The following is a 15,703-nucleotide window of genomic DNA, read 5'->3' on the forward strand; positions in this document are numbered from 1 at the left end:
AATGACTTTTGTGTTTTAGACATCTAACTAATACCTAATCCCCAGGGATAACCTGGTCCCACCCGCTGTCCACCCTCCTCTGTTTCTATGGTTACTTTAGTAAAGGGGTCCGTGGATTTTTACTGCTACCTTACTTATACAAAACATATCTCTGTCAGCGATATGAGCTGCAGCTCTCGGAGGACCAGTGAATTAAAACACCTGCTCCCTGGTGGCAAAGAGTTATTTCTGGAACACGATCCTTCAGAAGACATCACCTCTATGGAATACAACTTGATGGTGTGTCTCTGAAAGGAGCTGTTTATTGACACAGAGATACCTAGTTGAATTTCTTGTATTGTATGTGATGAACTGTAGTGCTCATGAAATGTGACTGACTGGATTGCCAGTGGTTTTACCGCCCACGCATTCTCTGGAGGGGCCACCATACAAACAGCCACCTTTGAAAGAGTGCTGCTGACCAAGGTTTTAAAATCAATTTTCTTACCTCATGTTAGCATGAGCAGCAGGATCACTGGTATCTTTCCTGTCTATTAAAGATAGGTTCTCTGCTCTGCTTGTTTTTTTTGTTTTTTTTTTGCTTTTTTTATACATTGTACTTTAATTTGAGATTATGTGAAATGCTGTAGATGGAAACATCTGTTTCTTCCTGGTAGCTAGTCATGTCCTGTGCTGTACGTCACATGACCCAATTGCAAATTCAAATTGATGCTTAAAAAAACTAAAATATTTTAACAGAAGAAAAGGGAGACCAGCCCTTCTCACTTTTCTCAGTGTTATTTGGTTGACAGACATGCCTGCTGGGAGACTTCTACAGAAATTCAGACACTATATGAATATTATAAAATCATGATGAATGTATTATTGTGGAATTTAAATACCTTTGAGGGTGTGGTTCCTACAAGTTATGTATCAATGAGCTTATTAAAGTTCAAACCAATAATTACAACAACAAAAAAGTTAACCTTTTGTGCTCTCTACTCTACCAGAAAAAAAAGATTTCAGACAGACAAACTTCCTCTCTCTTTGAAAAAGACAAAAGAAAACAAATTCATTTTAGAATAATAGCCTGTTTATAAGATTAAGATCGCACTACTGTTCAAACAGATAGCTAAACCAATGCCACTATCAACTAATTACATATACACAGTACATTATTATATCTTGAGATGTGATGTGCTGGATTTAAGCTGGTATCAACAATTGTTGCACACAGGAGGCTGTGTGGTCCAGTGGTTAAAGAAAAGGGCTTGTAACCAGGAGGTCTCCGGTTCAAATCCCACCTCAGCCACTGATTCATTGTGTGACCCTGAGCTAGTCATTTAACCTCCTTGTGCTCCGTCTTTCAGGTGAGAGGTAATTGTAAGTGACTCTGCAGCTGATGCAGAGTTCACACATCCTAGTTTCTATAAGTTGCCTTGGATAAAGGTGTCTGCAAAATAAACAAAATAATATTGACAAGCAAATCAGCACCGATGTATGAACACAGATCATGATTATAATTATATTATCCTGACTGCACTGTATTGCCTAGTTCCTCTTATAAAGCGCTGCCCATTTTACTGTCTAGTATCAAAAATAAACCTCATCCTGTAATAGTTATCCTTCTACATTTAGTATTAGGCAATATTTTTACATCTGTATGATTCCAGTTTTATCATTTACTCAGTAACCTATTCTTTTTTCTTTATTTATTGAAAGTATTTAGCAGTCATTACCGTCTTAATAACGGCCCCCCAAGCTAGCTAGGTAGGCGCTTGTTGGAGAACAATAGTTATGGAGGGATGTAACGGGAGGCGATTGAGAGCAATGCATTCTAGGACACCTGCTCTGTGTATGAAGTGGGCTGTGTGTCATATTTTTAATAATGTAGTATACATAGTATTGTGCTCTTCATATTTATAGCAATCGAACCTGCAACCCAGAAAAATAGTAGCTATATCATTGTAGGTTAGAGGCTAATCTTACCTGAGACAAGTAGCTGTGGTGATGAGTAACGCCCTGGTAAGTCAATGCAATTTCTGAAGCTTCGATGCTGTCTATCTGGTTTTTTTTCACAAAGGATTTGTCCAGACAGTCAAACATTATTAATACATGTTAAAAACTACAAAACAATAGCACTATCGGTTGTGTATCAGTAAAAAGACAAAATGAGTCAAAATGTACTGAAATGTGGTTCAGGTTTTTCAATGTTACAAATAACTGAGATATGCCAAAATATGTAGAACATATTATACATATACACATACATATAAATGCTTAATTATATATTGTAATTATAACATATTTTATGTATTTTTGTATTTACTGTAAAGGTTACGTATTTAATCAGATCAATGTGATGATAAATAACAAAAGCAATACAAGTATAAACATTACGATTAAATACCAATAACAAATGCAAAATATGTTTTGGTTTTTACTCTGTTCACTGTTAATAGCAAAATTGAATTGTTACTCATTTCTGACTATAGTGGGGGGCGAAATGTGGCATGACACCATCATATTCACTTGGATTTTCAAGTTCAAGGATCCTCAGACCTAAAATCCTGCGAGTCCTGAATCACACATCAGCTCAGTACTGCATTGGATTGTTTTATATGTTCGTTGTCCCCTCCCCAACATTATTCAAATGCTGGGGACAAAGTAGAATGTACAGATCAGTACTAAACAGTACATTTCTAATAAGATAGTGGAAATCCTTTAAGTAACTAATGTATGTCAAAGAAAATATTAAAGGAAGGTTGGTGTTTCTTCTGTGTTTCACTTATACCCGGATATTAGGGCACCAGGACACAGATGCTAATTCACAGACTGGCCGGGTAAAATATGCGTACTTTTTACTACTCCCTTATTCAGAGCTCCAGTGCTGTGACGCGCAGCAAATCGGTAGGTGTGTTCAAGTGCCTGTAACTCAAAATCGGAAAGAGCTAGGAACACAGCCAAATGAAACAGGAGGCTTGGGGCTTTCCAATTATATCTCACGTGCCTGGAGGACATGTTCCTAGAATAAACTACAGCGTCCAGAATACAGCGGCGCCTTCACTTGCTAGGAGACAGCTGTGCACATTGAGCGTCATATCCATTTAATACCAAACGATGGCTAGAAGTAAAGGAAAAGCAATTAAGTGGGCTCCAGCAGGGCTTTTAATTTACTTGGAAAATACCACTTTAAAATGTACTGCTGGCGCAGTGCTACTGTGTGTGGTCATTATATAAACAAACATGTTTGCTTAAAAGTGTTTATTTTATGATCCTGCTTACAAGTCTTCTTTAAGCGGCACAGGTATGGACAGCTCAGTTTAATATCATCCTTGGAACAGGTTAGTTCTGCATATTTTCCTGGTGGATCCACTTCATAGAATGTGCTCACCCATTGTGTTGCTGCCAGAATCACCACAACATTATTACTTAATATGTAATTCATGTTTGTGAAGACCGGGGAGTGTGGGTGTAGGGATAAACCACTTCCAGGCAGATCACACAAAAATAAAGCAAAGGGCCAGTGGGTGACCATTAGAGCCATGTTACAAGTACATGCTGGAGCCTAGTGCTTATATTTAACACACAGGTCACAAGTTAGATGCACATGAAACCACTTTCAAGAGTTTTAGAAAGGAGAAATTCACATGTCCCTGTTTTTGTAAATCACCCATGATGATGGGGATATATTTAAAACACGTGGATTATCCTTTCAAATTTTAAATTATGCCTGGTAGTTTAGTTCAAATATAAAAAAAGGGTGAAAGCAGCCGTCAATTTGAAGGCATTATAACAAACGTGGCTATAAATTGCAAATCCATTTTTCAGCTGAGCTTTGAAGGAATGATGAATGTTGCTTTTAGAAGGATATATATATATATATATATATATGTATATATATATATATATATATATATATAACAAAAGGACACAAGAATGCTGTGGTTATAGTAGGATGATTATTGTGATCTGAAGTGGTATACTGCATTAAAAGCTTTAATTGGATCTGGGAAAATGCCAACTGGAACTTTAAACAATAGTTTTAATTATTCTACAGTCTACCAGTCTTTCTTTGAAATGCCAGGTCCTGGTTGGAAAATCTGCTGCAGGATTGGTATTTATTTATTTAGTATTTCTTTTTTATTTTTTTTACCATAGAGTGTGCCAAAAAGACATGCATATCTGTTCATGCCTCCAGTATGTTCATATAGCTATTGACATGTGATGCACAAGGGAGTTTTAGCAGTAAACACTCACTGTTTTCATATTGTACTTTTATATACACGTGTGCACCATTTCTCATAATCCCTCTTGATCTCACAGGATCAGGGCCTGGTCTATAAACTTGTGAACAGAGGCTGATGCAGTTCTGGACCAACAGTGGCCATATTTCAGTAGCCAACTAATATATATAACACTGAATATTATAAGTATATTACATTTCGGTGTTCAGGCAAAGGCAATATCTCAATAAAAAACTAAACCTAGGATTAAACTGCTGACCTGGGCACCATCGCTATTTTTCACAGTATTGACTTTGTTCTCTAAAAGATTCCTATAAAAATTCTGCATAATGGATGACATACTGATTTCTACAGCCTTCCTTTCAAGCGTCAGGTAATACATTCACAGTCTTCTTGCACTGCGTAACTTTGAAACATCTCAACAAAGCAAAAAAGTGACATCCGCTGCCTTCACTGTACTCTGTATGCTGCTATTAACGGGATTGAAAAAGTACTTTTCACCTCCACAGAAAGAAATCATTAAAGGAAACAAAGTGAAGAAAACACCCCAGTGACACCCCATTGTCTGCAAGCTCTTACGAGGCAAGAAAGGTTAAAGGGACTTCTGATGGTGTTGACAAAAGCAATTTCCCCTGCCTCTCTAATAAGAAGAGTCGTCCGTACATGCCACTGAACCAGGATCCCCACAGCAATGAGCATTTGTTTGTCTTGAGATTGGCACTTGCTCTTATCTTTCCTTAAGTACCAATGTGAGAGAGTGCTGAAGTATGAAACATATCATTTCAAGGCCAAGCAGTCTCCAGGCAGGAATTCCTTTGGCAATGTACATCGCTGGTCTGTCAAGGTATCTCCACCATAACCAATACAGAGCTCTCCCTCCTGACTCTAGCAAGACATTTCCATCATACAAACCACTGGGTCTGCAGACTCTCAGAGCTGAGCCTGTTCAATTAAAGCCTTTGAGGTCTGTCGGAGAACATGGAAAACGAAGAATTAACACAATATAAGATGCAAGTATTTACAGTTTTGTATACTCTGTTAGTTTTGCAGAAAAAGTGGCAGAGAAGGTATGAAAAACTGATAACTGCAAAATTGAATGAAATAAATGCTGAAATCACAAGTCAGCCAAACCCACAAGTCTTTGCATAAAAAAACAGCGGCAGTTTAGCAACTGAAGAAACTACAATCACCCAGTGCTGGAGGGACCGATACGCCCAAGATAGCATAATTTAACCCTAACCCTAACCACAATCACCCAGTGCTGGAGGGACCGATACGCCCAAGTTTAGGCATAGTGTGAGAACACAAAAGAACAAAAGAATACATAGTTTAGGCCTCTGTGCATTTCTTTGCATCATTAGAGACAGTGGCATCACTAGGATTTTGTTGGTGTGTTTTTTTTTTTTTTTTTTTTTTAATATCATGTGAGGTGCAAAAACACATCTAAAAATGCCTGTTTAGGAAGCAGTGGCAAGCCAGTAAATGAGTTGCACCTAGTTGCATGTTTATGAACACCTAATTATTTACAATAATTTTCAGTAAAAATGCTCCAGCGGTACCGACTATACAGGTTGTATAAATGCTTGCAGACTGCATTCTTTCAATGCATTTCAATGCATTCAAAGAGGGAGTTTAGACTAGAGCTTCCAATTAAAATGGAAATATTTTCTATAAACTTGATATTTAACAAATGTTTCATAACCAACGACTTTTGTTGAAACACTGAAAACTAATAACTTAAAAAAACAGAGAGGATTAATGAAAGAAGACTGGCTTGTACAGAGCAACAGTGCTCCACGCTGCATTATACAAATCTTAATCAAACTATTCTGCGGCAGACGCCTGAAGGAAACAGATGTTTGTTGATTAAATGTACAAACAGTGCCAATATGGGCAGCGCTCTTTGCTTTGTAACAATTGTTCTGTAATTGAAATAGCTTTTTAAACGGCGTCTTTGATTTCTTTTTTTCAATGCTTACTTTTGTCAATCACAGGTTCAATACCATTCGAGGAATAACAGATTGGAAACTGGTGCCAAGCCACTGGTTACTGTGGAGGATTGACTGTATAGTTTACAATGAAGCAAACCGAGTGGGATTCTAATATTACACCACATAATCATTTGTTTTGAATAGTTTTATGCTGGGTTTAGAAGGAGGTCAGTTCCACTATGTTTATTCAGGAATACATGATTTTTGGCATTAGGGGTACAAGAAGAAAATCGTTCCGCAAAACTATTTCATCATATTTCTTTTGCAGATAACGCATGTATGTAAATGCTGTATTGTTTCTGAGAGTTTGTTTATTACTGAAAAGGTTGGACATGCATACATATGGTGCAGAATTGCTCTGTTCTCTATACTTGTGCTTCCCATTAAACAGGTTCATTTTATCTGTGTCTTTAGTTTCTCTGCTTTATTTTAGGTTCTATGTTAAGTTTAAGGTTAATAATAAAAAGTGAATATGTATTTCGAAAAAAGAATAGTTACCACAAGTTCATTGTGAACAGGGGGTAGCTAATGTGAAATTCCTGCATCATTACATGTTCTTTACTTTTTATGAATTCCATATACAGTTCAGATTTTAGTAATAGTCATAAGTAATAAGGTAACAATTTAAAATCTAGGGTAAATCTAAGATTTCAGCCCCAGAGTTAGAGGAAACCCTGCAACAATATACTGTCTGGCTAGTCCCTCTTCAAAGAACTTACCATATATTGAAGTTGAACACATACAAACTGGACACAAACTGACAACAAAAGTACAAATGATTCATGCTGTTAAAATACTATATCTCAGAATGGCTGTTAGCTTTAGTTTAATAGTCTTACATTTAACATGAAATTGATACACAGCACCACATTTGCTAATTTGGCTAGGAGGTAAGACATTGTGTTGCACAAACAAGGCTGCTGACACTGTAAGAAACAGATTGTCTCTTTTGGAGGCTAAATTACAGAACTGGAAGGACAAGGTTACATTTGTGCTTCAGATGTGTTCAGGACAGTGGCACAGAGTGACTGATCCTTGTGTAACAAAGTCTAGCAGCTCATAACTGGCAAAGAAATCAGCCTCACAGAACCTCTGCTTGGCTGGCAGTAACTGAATGAAACCTACAGTGTATCAGAAACACCTCTATCAAATTAGACATGCAAATGAAAGTAGACAGATATGATGATTGCGGTTGAGCTGAATCAACTTTAATAACCACTGCTGTCTGACCTGGGATAATGTGTCTGGTGTAATGAGATTATGGTTTGCCAGGATTCGCCAGGATCGTCCCGGGCTTTACGGATTCTAATATGCCTTCCTTGTGTAACAGGGTGGAGGCTGGGCGTGAACCGATGATCACTTACTTCCCAAGCGCAAGGCTTGACTGAAGGTGTGATTATTGAGCTTGTAGAACTGACTCAATCCATAATGGCGTGCATCCCACGACTGGATATTCCACAAGCAGACAGAACCCAACAGATTTAATCTTCCTGCATGTAACATGTCCACATTCACATCCATGCTGACAGACAGCAACAACACAGAGACAGTGAAGCACTAGGTCTACTGACTAATTAGATAACCCAGCATTTCTGAATTTGACATGCAATACCGATTGCTTGTCAGCACTAATAGTATGTAAATATCCACCTGGTTGAATACAGATTTTTCTAATAAGCGTAATACTGTAAAACATCAACTACCCTTTAACTTTGGAGATTCTGTGTCTTGAGAATGGTCTTATAAAATAACTGTACCAGTATCTATCGTTCAGTATTATTTATTTTTAGCATAAACCTTAACTAAACTAAAGAAATGCTATGTGTGGCACTGATGAATAACTTGACTTTAACACAAGTGCAAACATGACAGTGACTTAAGAAAAGTGTAATAGCGTGAATATAATTGCCATTTTCTGTAACAGCATTTTTAAACATAATGATAGGTTTTAGAAATGCACCGGGCCTCTATTGTATACACCCAAATCAGTCATAATGAAGGCCTTCAAAAATCACCATGAAGATAACAATTAAACTGTAATAATGCAGAAGTCTATTGGTAACAAAGACACAGTCATCACAGACTTTCCCTCCCAATCTCAGTCGGCATTATGTATCCAGTTTTTTTTTTTTTTTTCTTTAAAATTTAGTCATTGCCAATTATTTTTATTATTTTCTCCCAATTTGGAATGGCCAATTATTTATTACGGTCGGCTCACCGCTACCACCCTCTGCGCTGACTAGGGAGGGCAAAGATGAACACACGCTGTCCTCCGAAGCGTGTGCCGTCAAGCCGACTGCTTTTTTTCACACTGCAGACTCACCATGCAGCCACCCAAAAACGCAGCTCTCGGGCAGCTACAGGCAAGCCCACAGGCGCCCAGCCAGACTACAGGGGTCGCTAGTGCGCAGTGAGCCGAGGACACCCTGACCGACCTAACCCTCCCTCCCCCCGGGCGATGCTCGGCCAATTGTGCATGTATCCAGTTTTAAGATTTATATTAAGGCAAACTTATTTAATTTTCAATAAGTGTACAAATCAGACATACCATATTTCAATAGAGGAAATATCTGTCATATAAAGCCTTCTTCCACAGTACAAATATATTTGACATTTTACGAAATAAATGCAGAGATGTTGACACATATTTGCAAAGCATTTACTCCAGTCTTTAACGCAAAACTTTTATTTTTTTATTTTCTACTAAAAGCAAACAACTCAGTAATCATTCAACATCCCTTAAGCTCTCTCATGTTTTAAGGTCCTTGGATGTTTTCTGTAGTGTTTTACTTTAAGCTCAACCCTACAATGACCAAATACAGTACTCTAAGTGGTGCCAATAGATATTGAAGTTTTGTGGACATGTCTTGTGAACCATTTGTTGATAGGAATTACTTCTGTTTTCATATTTATGAAAAAAGTGGCGATAAATGTCGACAACGTGAACATAAATAAAAACCATGACAACAGATAATGTACAGCAACACTTATATATGTATAAAGCCTGGAAAGTTGAACACTCCTGTGTATTTAAGAGTCTCAGAAGAGCTCAACAGTCACCTCCATAGTCATTGAAAGGGTCTGAAAAGTACAGTGGTACAGAGCTTGATAACATCTAGCATAGTTTGATAAAGGGTGACATTATAGTTATTGATCTCCCTTGACAGGAGAAAGTTGTCAGGTTGTGTTGGGAGGTTAATGTAATTACAGCACAGCTAGTGCCTGGAATAGATGAGAAACAGAATGGTGCCATGAGGATACATAATGTTGTGGGGGCATAAATAATTAATTTTTACATTTTTGCTAGAAATGACTATGCACTTCAGTGCACATTATTCATTTAATGGTACCTCAAAATATATATTTTTACAGTCATGTTTACCTGTTTTATAGTTATATATACCTTTTTTTTTTTAAACAAGACTTTCTGAAGTGCAGCATTTGAATTATGATTCCATGCAATTATAGAAGTTTATTGAACCGAAGATCACTTTGTAATTAGTAATTCAGAGCACAATATCGACATGGTCAGATTGACTGTCTGTGACGGAAACTGATTCCCATAAAAAGGGAGGCCTATAAAACAGCTTCCCTTAGTATTTATTATCATGAACTGTGTTCATGTTGACAATAAAAAGGTTATTTTAAAACAATATCAATACAGAATAATTGTATAGTGATGTGTTTCCATGATTGCTTAATAATAATAATAATAATAAAACAAATAAATAAATAAATAAATAAATAAATAAATAAATAAATAAAATGCAACCCGGCCTCACACATTACATCAGAAATAAGAAATGCTAAACTTAAACTGGTCCATTCATTTGTAAACAAAACGTGATCAAAAGTATCAGCTTGCAACCAAATCGGCAACTGTGTCCCATTTAGGGCATTGTAACGTACAGTCTATAAACAAACACGGCTTGATTATCAAGTTTACATCTGCTTTCTTGATGCCAAGCTGCTTTAGGAACAGTATAATCAGCAAAAAACATACAGAAACTTGTTTAAACCAAAAGGAAAAAGGGTTGTTTTTTTAAATAATTTACTTGAAATGGTTCCAGTAACAATAAAGTTGCTTAAAACCTCATTATGTCACATTTATTTACATTCAGTGTTGGGGAAAATACATAAATAAAAATCAGCTTTGTTTGGTCTATTTTTGCACAGATGTACACCACACATTTGTCTTTAAAAGTTTTTTAAAAATCTCTGGCTGTTTTATTTTTTTTATTCTCTGGTAAATACCATTTATCATATCAACGAGGATACACAAAAATATGCTAGGTGTTCATCTTATTCTTATTATTGCTGACGTATATTTAAAGACTTTTAAAAGATGGCTTGAAAAAAAAAAAAATATGGAACTTAATTGCAGTTGATGGGTTTTTTTCCGTTGAAATATATGTGTTTAACCTATAGGCCACAACAAGCAAAGCCACATTATAAAAACCAGATTAACAGTTTAATTAGATATATACAAGTAGTTTTTGATTTTTAATAAAGATAATTCATACATTTTTGAGCAATGGTTTTCAATACCAGTAGATAATTAAGAGTCTGACAACTTTGATTTTGTACAGTAACTACTTTATTGAGAATGCACTTGTTGGCTGTCTCTCTCTCTCTCTCTCTCCCTTTATTATTTTACAATTTACAAACTACATATAAAAGACCATAAATAAATGACATACGTTACATGTACCTAAAATTCATTAAAAAAAAAAATGAATCTATGTCTAGCTCATATGCCATCCAAATACATCAAACAACAACAAGAACAAAAATAAATGTTAGGATTTCCATAATAAACTAAATTAAAATGCATCGTACAGTACATTCTATTGTTTTTTTTCCACAGTCCTTGCATATTCCTATCCGGGCCTTTTAAGGGATCAAAAAAAAACAGAAGCAATTTATTTTTATTTAATTGACTTTCAGGACACAGGCCTATGAAGAATGTGTGATAAAATAAAAATAAAAATATTATAAAAACTATAATAATATAGGTCATGTTTGAAACAACAGACAACATTTGGTTTAACAGAAACAAAAATACTTTTTTCCCCCTTTTTTGCCAGATTCCTGCAGTCAGCCCATTTGAACACAGTTGTCTATCAACTGAGCTCTGCTTCTTGTTCTGGTGTAAATTAATTTCCAAGAAAAGCCTGTTTCATTACCTGGCTTCTCCGCCCTGAGGCAGGCTAACACTGGATTAAAGAATGTGGTCTTTAAGCTGTCCACGAAAACAGTTTTCACCCATTTCAATGAAGGTAATCTGAAGGCAGTTAAAGCACACTATGACACTGTATTTATCTGTACATCTGTACATCCTTGTGACTGTAATAATGGCACATACTGACTTGAGTACTGTACCTATACAGCTTAAGTAACAGCTAACGTTTCAGGTTCTGTTTTCCAAATAAATAGACCTGATACATTAATAATACCTATAGCACTCTGAACACACCTGTCACACACAGATTGTGACATGCAAAGAAAAGAAAAAAAAATAATAATCTTAGGCGCGACTGCTGGTTTTTTTCTATTACATTCTTCTGGTGATTTCTTCTAGAACAGTTGCTGAACTTTGAATCTTTTTTTTTTTTTTTTTTTTAATTGAATTGAGGCTCTTTGGGGATTCTTGCTGCTAGCTTGCAAGCACAGTCCCTGGATATGGGGTAAAGTGGAGAAGCGTCCTGTGGGAGTTAAAATGCCTTTTAATTCAACGTTGATTTCCTTTCTTTCTGTTCTGGGGGAAAAAAAAAGACTGACGCTGATGGGCTGAGGCAGTTGGGTTACCGTAGTTCTTCTGTAAGAAAAAAAAAAAGATTCATTAGGGTCTAGTGAAGTCAAATGAATCATACAGCGCATAAACAACATAAAAAAGAAATAAAAACAAGGTTTATAAAGCTCTGAACTCTGGCTAAAGAAATATTTCCCAACCTTATTTGAGGGAAAAACTTCAAGTAGCTAAACATTTCTGCTTATTTGGGAGTCTTGGAGCCACTTGTCCTTACTCCAGACATGCCGAGGCAATATATCTGGCATGAAAAACTAAAATTAAAAAGCTAAAAGGCTTAACAAACTCACCGATCCACAAAACACACCACTTCTGTACTTAAAGGTAATTTTGGTTTTGCAATCAACACACTAATTAGATTCTCCCACTTAGATTCTGCAACACAGAGTTATGACTGAGGCAACAATTCTGCTATTTAGCCCACAAGCGTTAAACTTACAGACTTAAGAAGCAACTCTGCCTTTAGTTAATTGTTCCAACGTTTTCCAAAGATGTGCACAGGTCCTGCAGACTACTGCGGAATTACTCCAGCAGTAAAATAAGACAATGGGCTTGAAAAGGTCGAATCAGATGAAGGGGATTGCAGTCATCAAGTGATTTTCTGTTTGTCTTCTCAAATTGCCACAACAGTTTTAAGACTTTCATTTTTTGTTATTGTTATTCCTGTATTCTGAGCCTGAATGAATCGTTTAGCAGAAGCCACTGTAATCCTTTCATGTAGTTTGCACAGTTGCATAGCTAATCTATCCACTACTGCCTTTCAGTGCAAAGTGAAGTTGTTTGTATAGTAATAAGACCATTAAGCTAAAGACCTTTTCTCAAAATAATAATAATAATAATAATAATAATAATAATAATAATAATAATAATAATATGTCATTGTATTTCCAAAGAAATTGCAAGGATAGCTTTTAATAAGAAACACAATCAAATTAATAAAGTATTTTTTTTTTAATTTTATTGATCATTTTAGAAAAGCAAAAAAAGTATTTGTATAAACAGTGGAATGAATTAAACTGTAGGATATTCTAAAATAAATTACATTATCTCTGTATGCCTTTAATTTTTAAGAAATAATACAAAAACATATTAAAAAAATTAACTGCATATTAACAAATTCATATACTGTACAGAAGTAGTGACTGGACTATCATTTTACATAATTAAATCCTTTTTATAATTGGTTTACTTTAACTAGAATATGAATAATTAATTTTAATTGAAAAGGCATTCCACTCTGTTGTATGAAAGTAAATGGAGATGCTAGATTAAAAAAAAAAAAAAAAACACTGGTTGAATATTTACAGACATCTAAAATTGAAATGTAATCTGTTTGCAAAGTTAACCTGCAAACTACATTGACAAACTTAGGGAATTGAAATACCTAGCTTGAAACACTATGGACTTGTTAGCAGCAATAGCACATATTTTCTATAGTGTCTGTATGCTGGTCTGCTGACACTGTTGAAAAGTGCAGTTTTTCAGAACATTAAAGCACTTTCTTTGGGATTATTCGGTAGGATGGGTGCTGTACTGCACAAAAAATATTTGTCACTTTTGTTTTTGACAAGCACCACCGCATTCAAAAGTGGATTACAATTATTAAATAAGTACCAAAATATACTTTTAAATAAATACAAGGGTGTATTATTATTACTACTTCATTCGTGACCATTAGCTTGTAAACACATTCTTTTTACCAATCATTGTTAAAAAAATAATAATAATCACACATTCTCCCCACCACTTTTTACCTATAGTTTAAACTAAAGAAACTATAGTGCCAGGTGTGCTGTTGACACATCAATTAGGTTAAGAACTATGTTATTAAAAAAAATTAAAAAAAACACACATTATTTACAATATTCAATAATGCACCTATCTAAAGCTCACCTTTTAAGATTATGACACTGGTTGCGTTTTCAAATGTAAAAGGCAAGACGTTCCCACCAACATGTAACAGCCCCCTTGCAGCAATATTTAGCAGAATTTTCCAGGTGAAGAAAAGTTTTTAATCACAGGCAGAAACAGAACACAGTTTTTATAGTCTTGAGGTCTGGTCAATGGAACTCCAGACAGCTCTCTGAGTTCATTCAGCAAGGTTGTAGAGATATACAAAAAAAAAAGCAGTTTCCAGTAGCCAAGGTAATCCAACACAGAAAGGCTCCACTGTAGGGAATTGGCAACATACTTCAGACCAGGTCTAAGACTTCTCAGAATATCCTGAGGAAATGCTTCATTCTAGCAAGCTGTATCTTTGTGGTTGATCCCACAAACAATATAGTGTTAAGAGTTTGGTGGTTCTACCGAACACAACGTATGGCAGCAAATCAGAAATAGATATCTACAAAAAAAAAAAAAAAAAAAAAAAAGGTTCATGGTGTTTCACCAAAGCACAACAATCTGACATGGATTACATGAATGATCTGGCTTCCACCATTACGCTGCAGGCACTCCCAGTAAGACCCTTCTGTTCCAAACTCCGTCCAAACATCAAGCAATGCCGCAGACAAAAATATCTTTATATCAAAGGGCAAGGATGAAGTCATAAAAGTGCCGTTTTTTCTTTTCTTTTTTTTTTTTTTTTTAATTAAAGTGCATGGATGAGGTAAACTAATTTCTTATTTTTTTATATAGAGTCTTGAGTTTATATAGTAGTGGCTCAGACAGGAACCATTCTGTCTTGCATTTGTTGCATCTGGGTCCTCATTCTCTGAACGCTGCTCAGGATCTTGTTCTGGTGTGCAGCCGCTGCAATTCCGATTCTGTCAAGGTCGCTGGGAAACAGAACATACAAACTAAAATTAGATTCACGCGCCATCAAAAGACTTAACTATGTTACATTCCCGTTAAGACCAGACTTGAATGCTCCCCACTTGGCTTCAGCAATAATAAATAGGACTTAATTTCAGTTTCAACAATCTTCAACTATTGAACAGTGGGCTTGTTTACTTACTCTTGGTTCACGTGTACCACAGCTTCCAGAGTGGTATAGCCGGCAGCTGTGAAGTTATCTTTATATTTTTCCATCTTGATGGCCTGAAGCCAGTCACCTACAGTGCCCAATGAGGAGAATTCGGAACTGCTGGGGTCCAAAAGGGTGGTGTTAGGCCTGTGAACACAAAGCATAGTCTAGGTTAGTATAGTAATCTAGGTTGGAGTGCAGTGCTGTAGTACAGGTTACACAGCAGCCATTACATTACACCCTGTATTATTTAATACGAATTTCACAGAATCAATAGAAAAAATAAAATGACTGATTAATTGACTCCTGGCATTTCAGCCCATAAACAAAGTGCTTAATATAGGGTTAAACATAATAAGAATACAAGATACAAGAATGGCAAGATCATTTATTTTCCACCCTAAGGAAACTAAGTTAATAAACACAACATAGCATATGTGCTACAAAGCAACTATTTACATACCGCAGAGGCAGTTTATTTAATTAGCCGAGCAAAAAGGCAGAAAGAAAGGTTTTCAGGGAACCATATGTTAACCACCTTAATGTACATGCTTGCACAAGTGAATTGGAGCAATCAAGCCCTTGAAAAAGGTATTTCATCTGCTCAAATAACATCTAATGCTACGGATTTGTTACTGCATGTTTTATTGATGGGGTTCCCGATCTGAAAGTAACGTTTCTAGGGTACTGACTCCCAACGCGAACGAACGCC

At 36.0% G+C, this 15,703-nt stretch overlaps 1 protein-coding gene across 1 annotated transcript in view; it reads right to left on the reverse strand.

The window, feature by feature from the left end:
* Positions 1–10,567: 10,567 nt before the first annotated feature.
* Positions 10,568–15,703, reverse strand: part of LOC117417039 (ephrin type-A receptor 4) — a 43,768-nt gene continuing 38,632 nt past the window's right edge. The window contains exons 16-18 of the mRNA XM_034028709.3: positions 14,983–15,138; positions 13,920–14,803; positions 10,568–12,035 (exon numbers count right to left, since the gene is read on the reverse strand). Coding sequence (XP_033884600.1) covers positions 14,689–14,803; positions 14,983–15,138 — 271 coding nt within the window. The 3' untranslated portion in view covers positions 10,568–12,035; positions 13,920–14,688. The remainder of the gene's footprint in view (positions 12,036–13,919; positions 14,804–14,982; positions 15,139–15,703) is intronic.

Source organism: Acipenser ruthenus, chromosome 12 (assembly GCF_902713425.1).
Source record: "Acipenser ruthenus chromosome 12, fAciRut3.2 maternal haplotype, whole genome shotgun sequence".
Lineage (NCBI taxonomy): Eukaryota > Metazoa > Chordata > Actinopteri > Acipenseriformes > Acipenseridae > Acipenser > Acipenser ruthenus.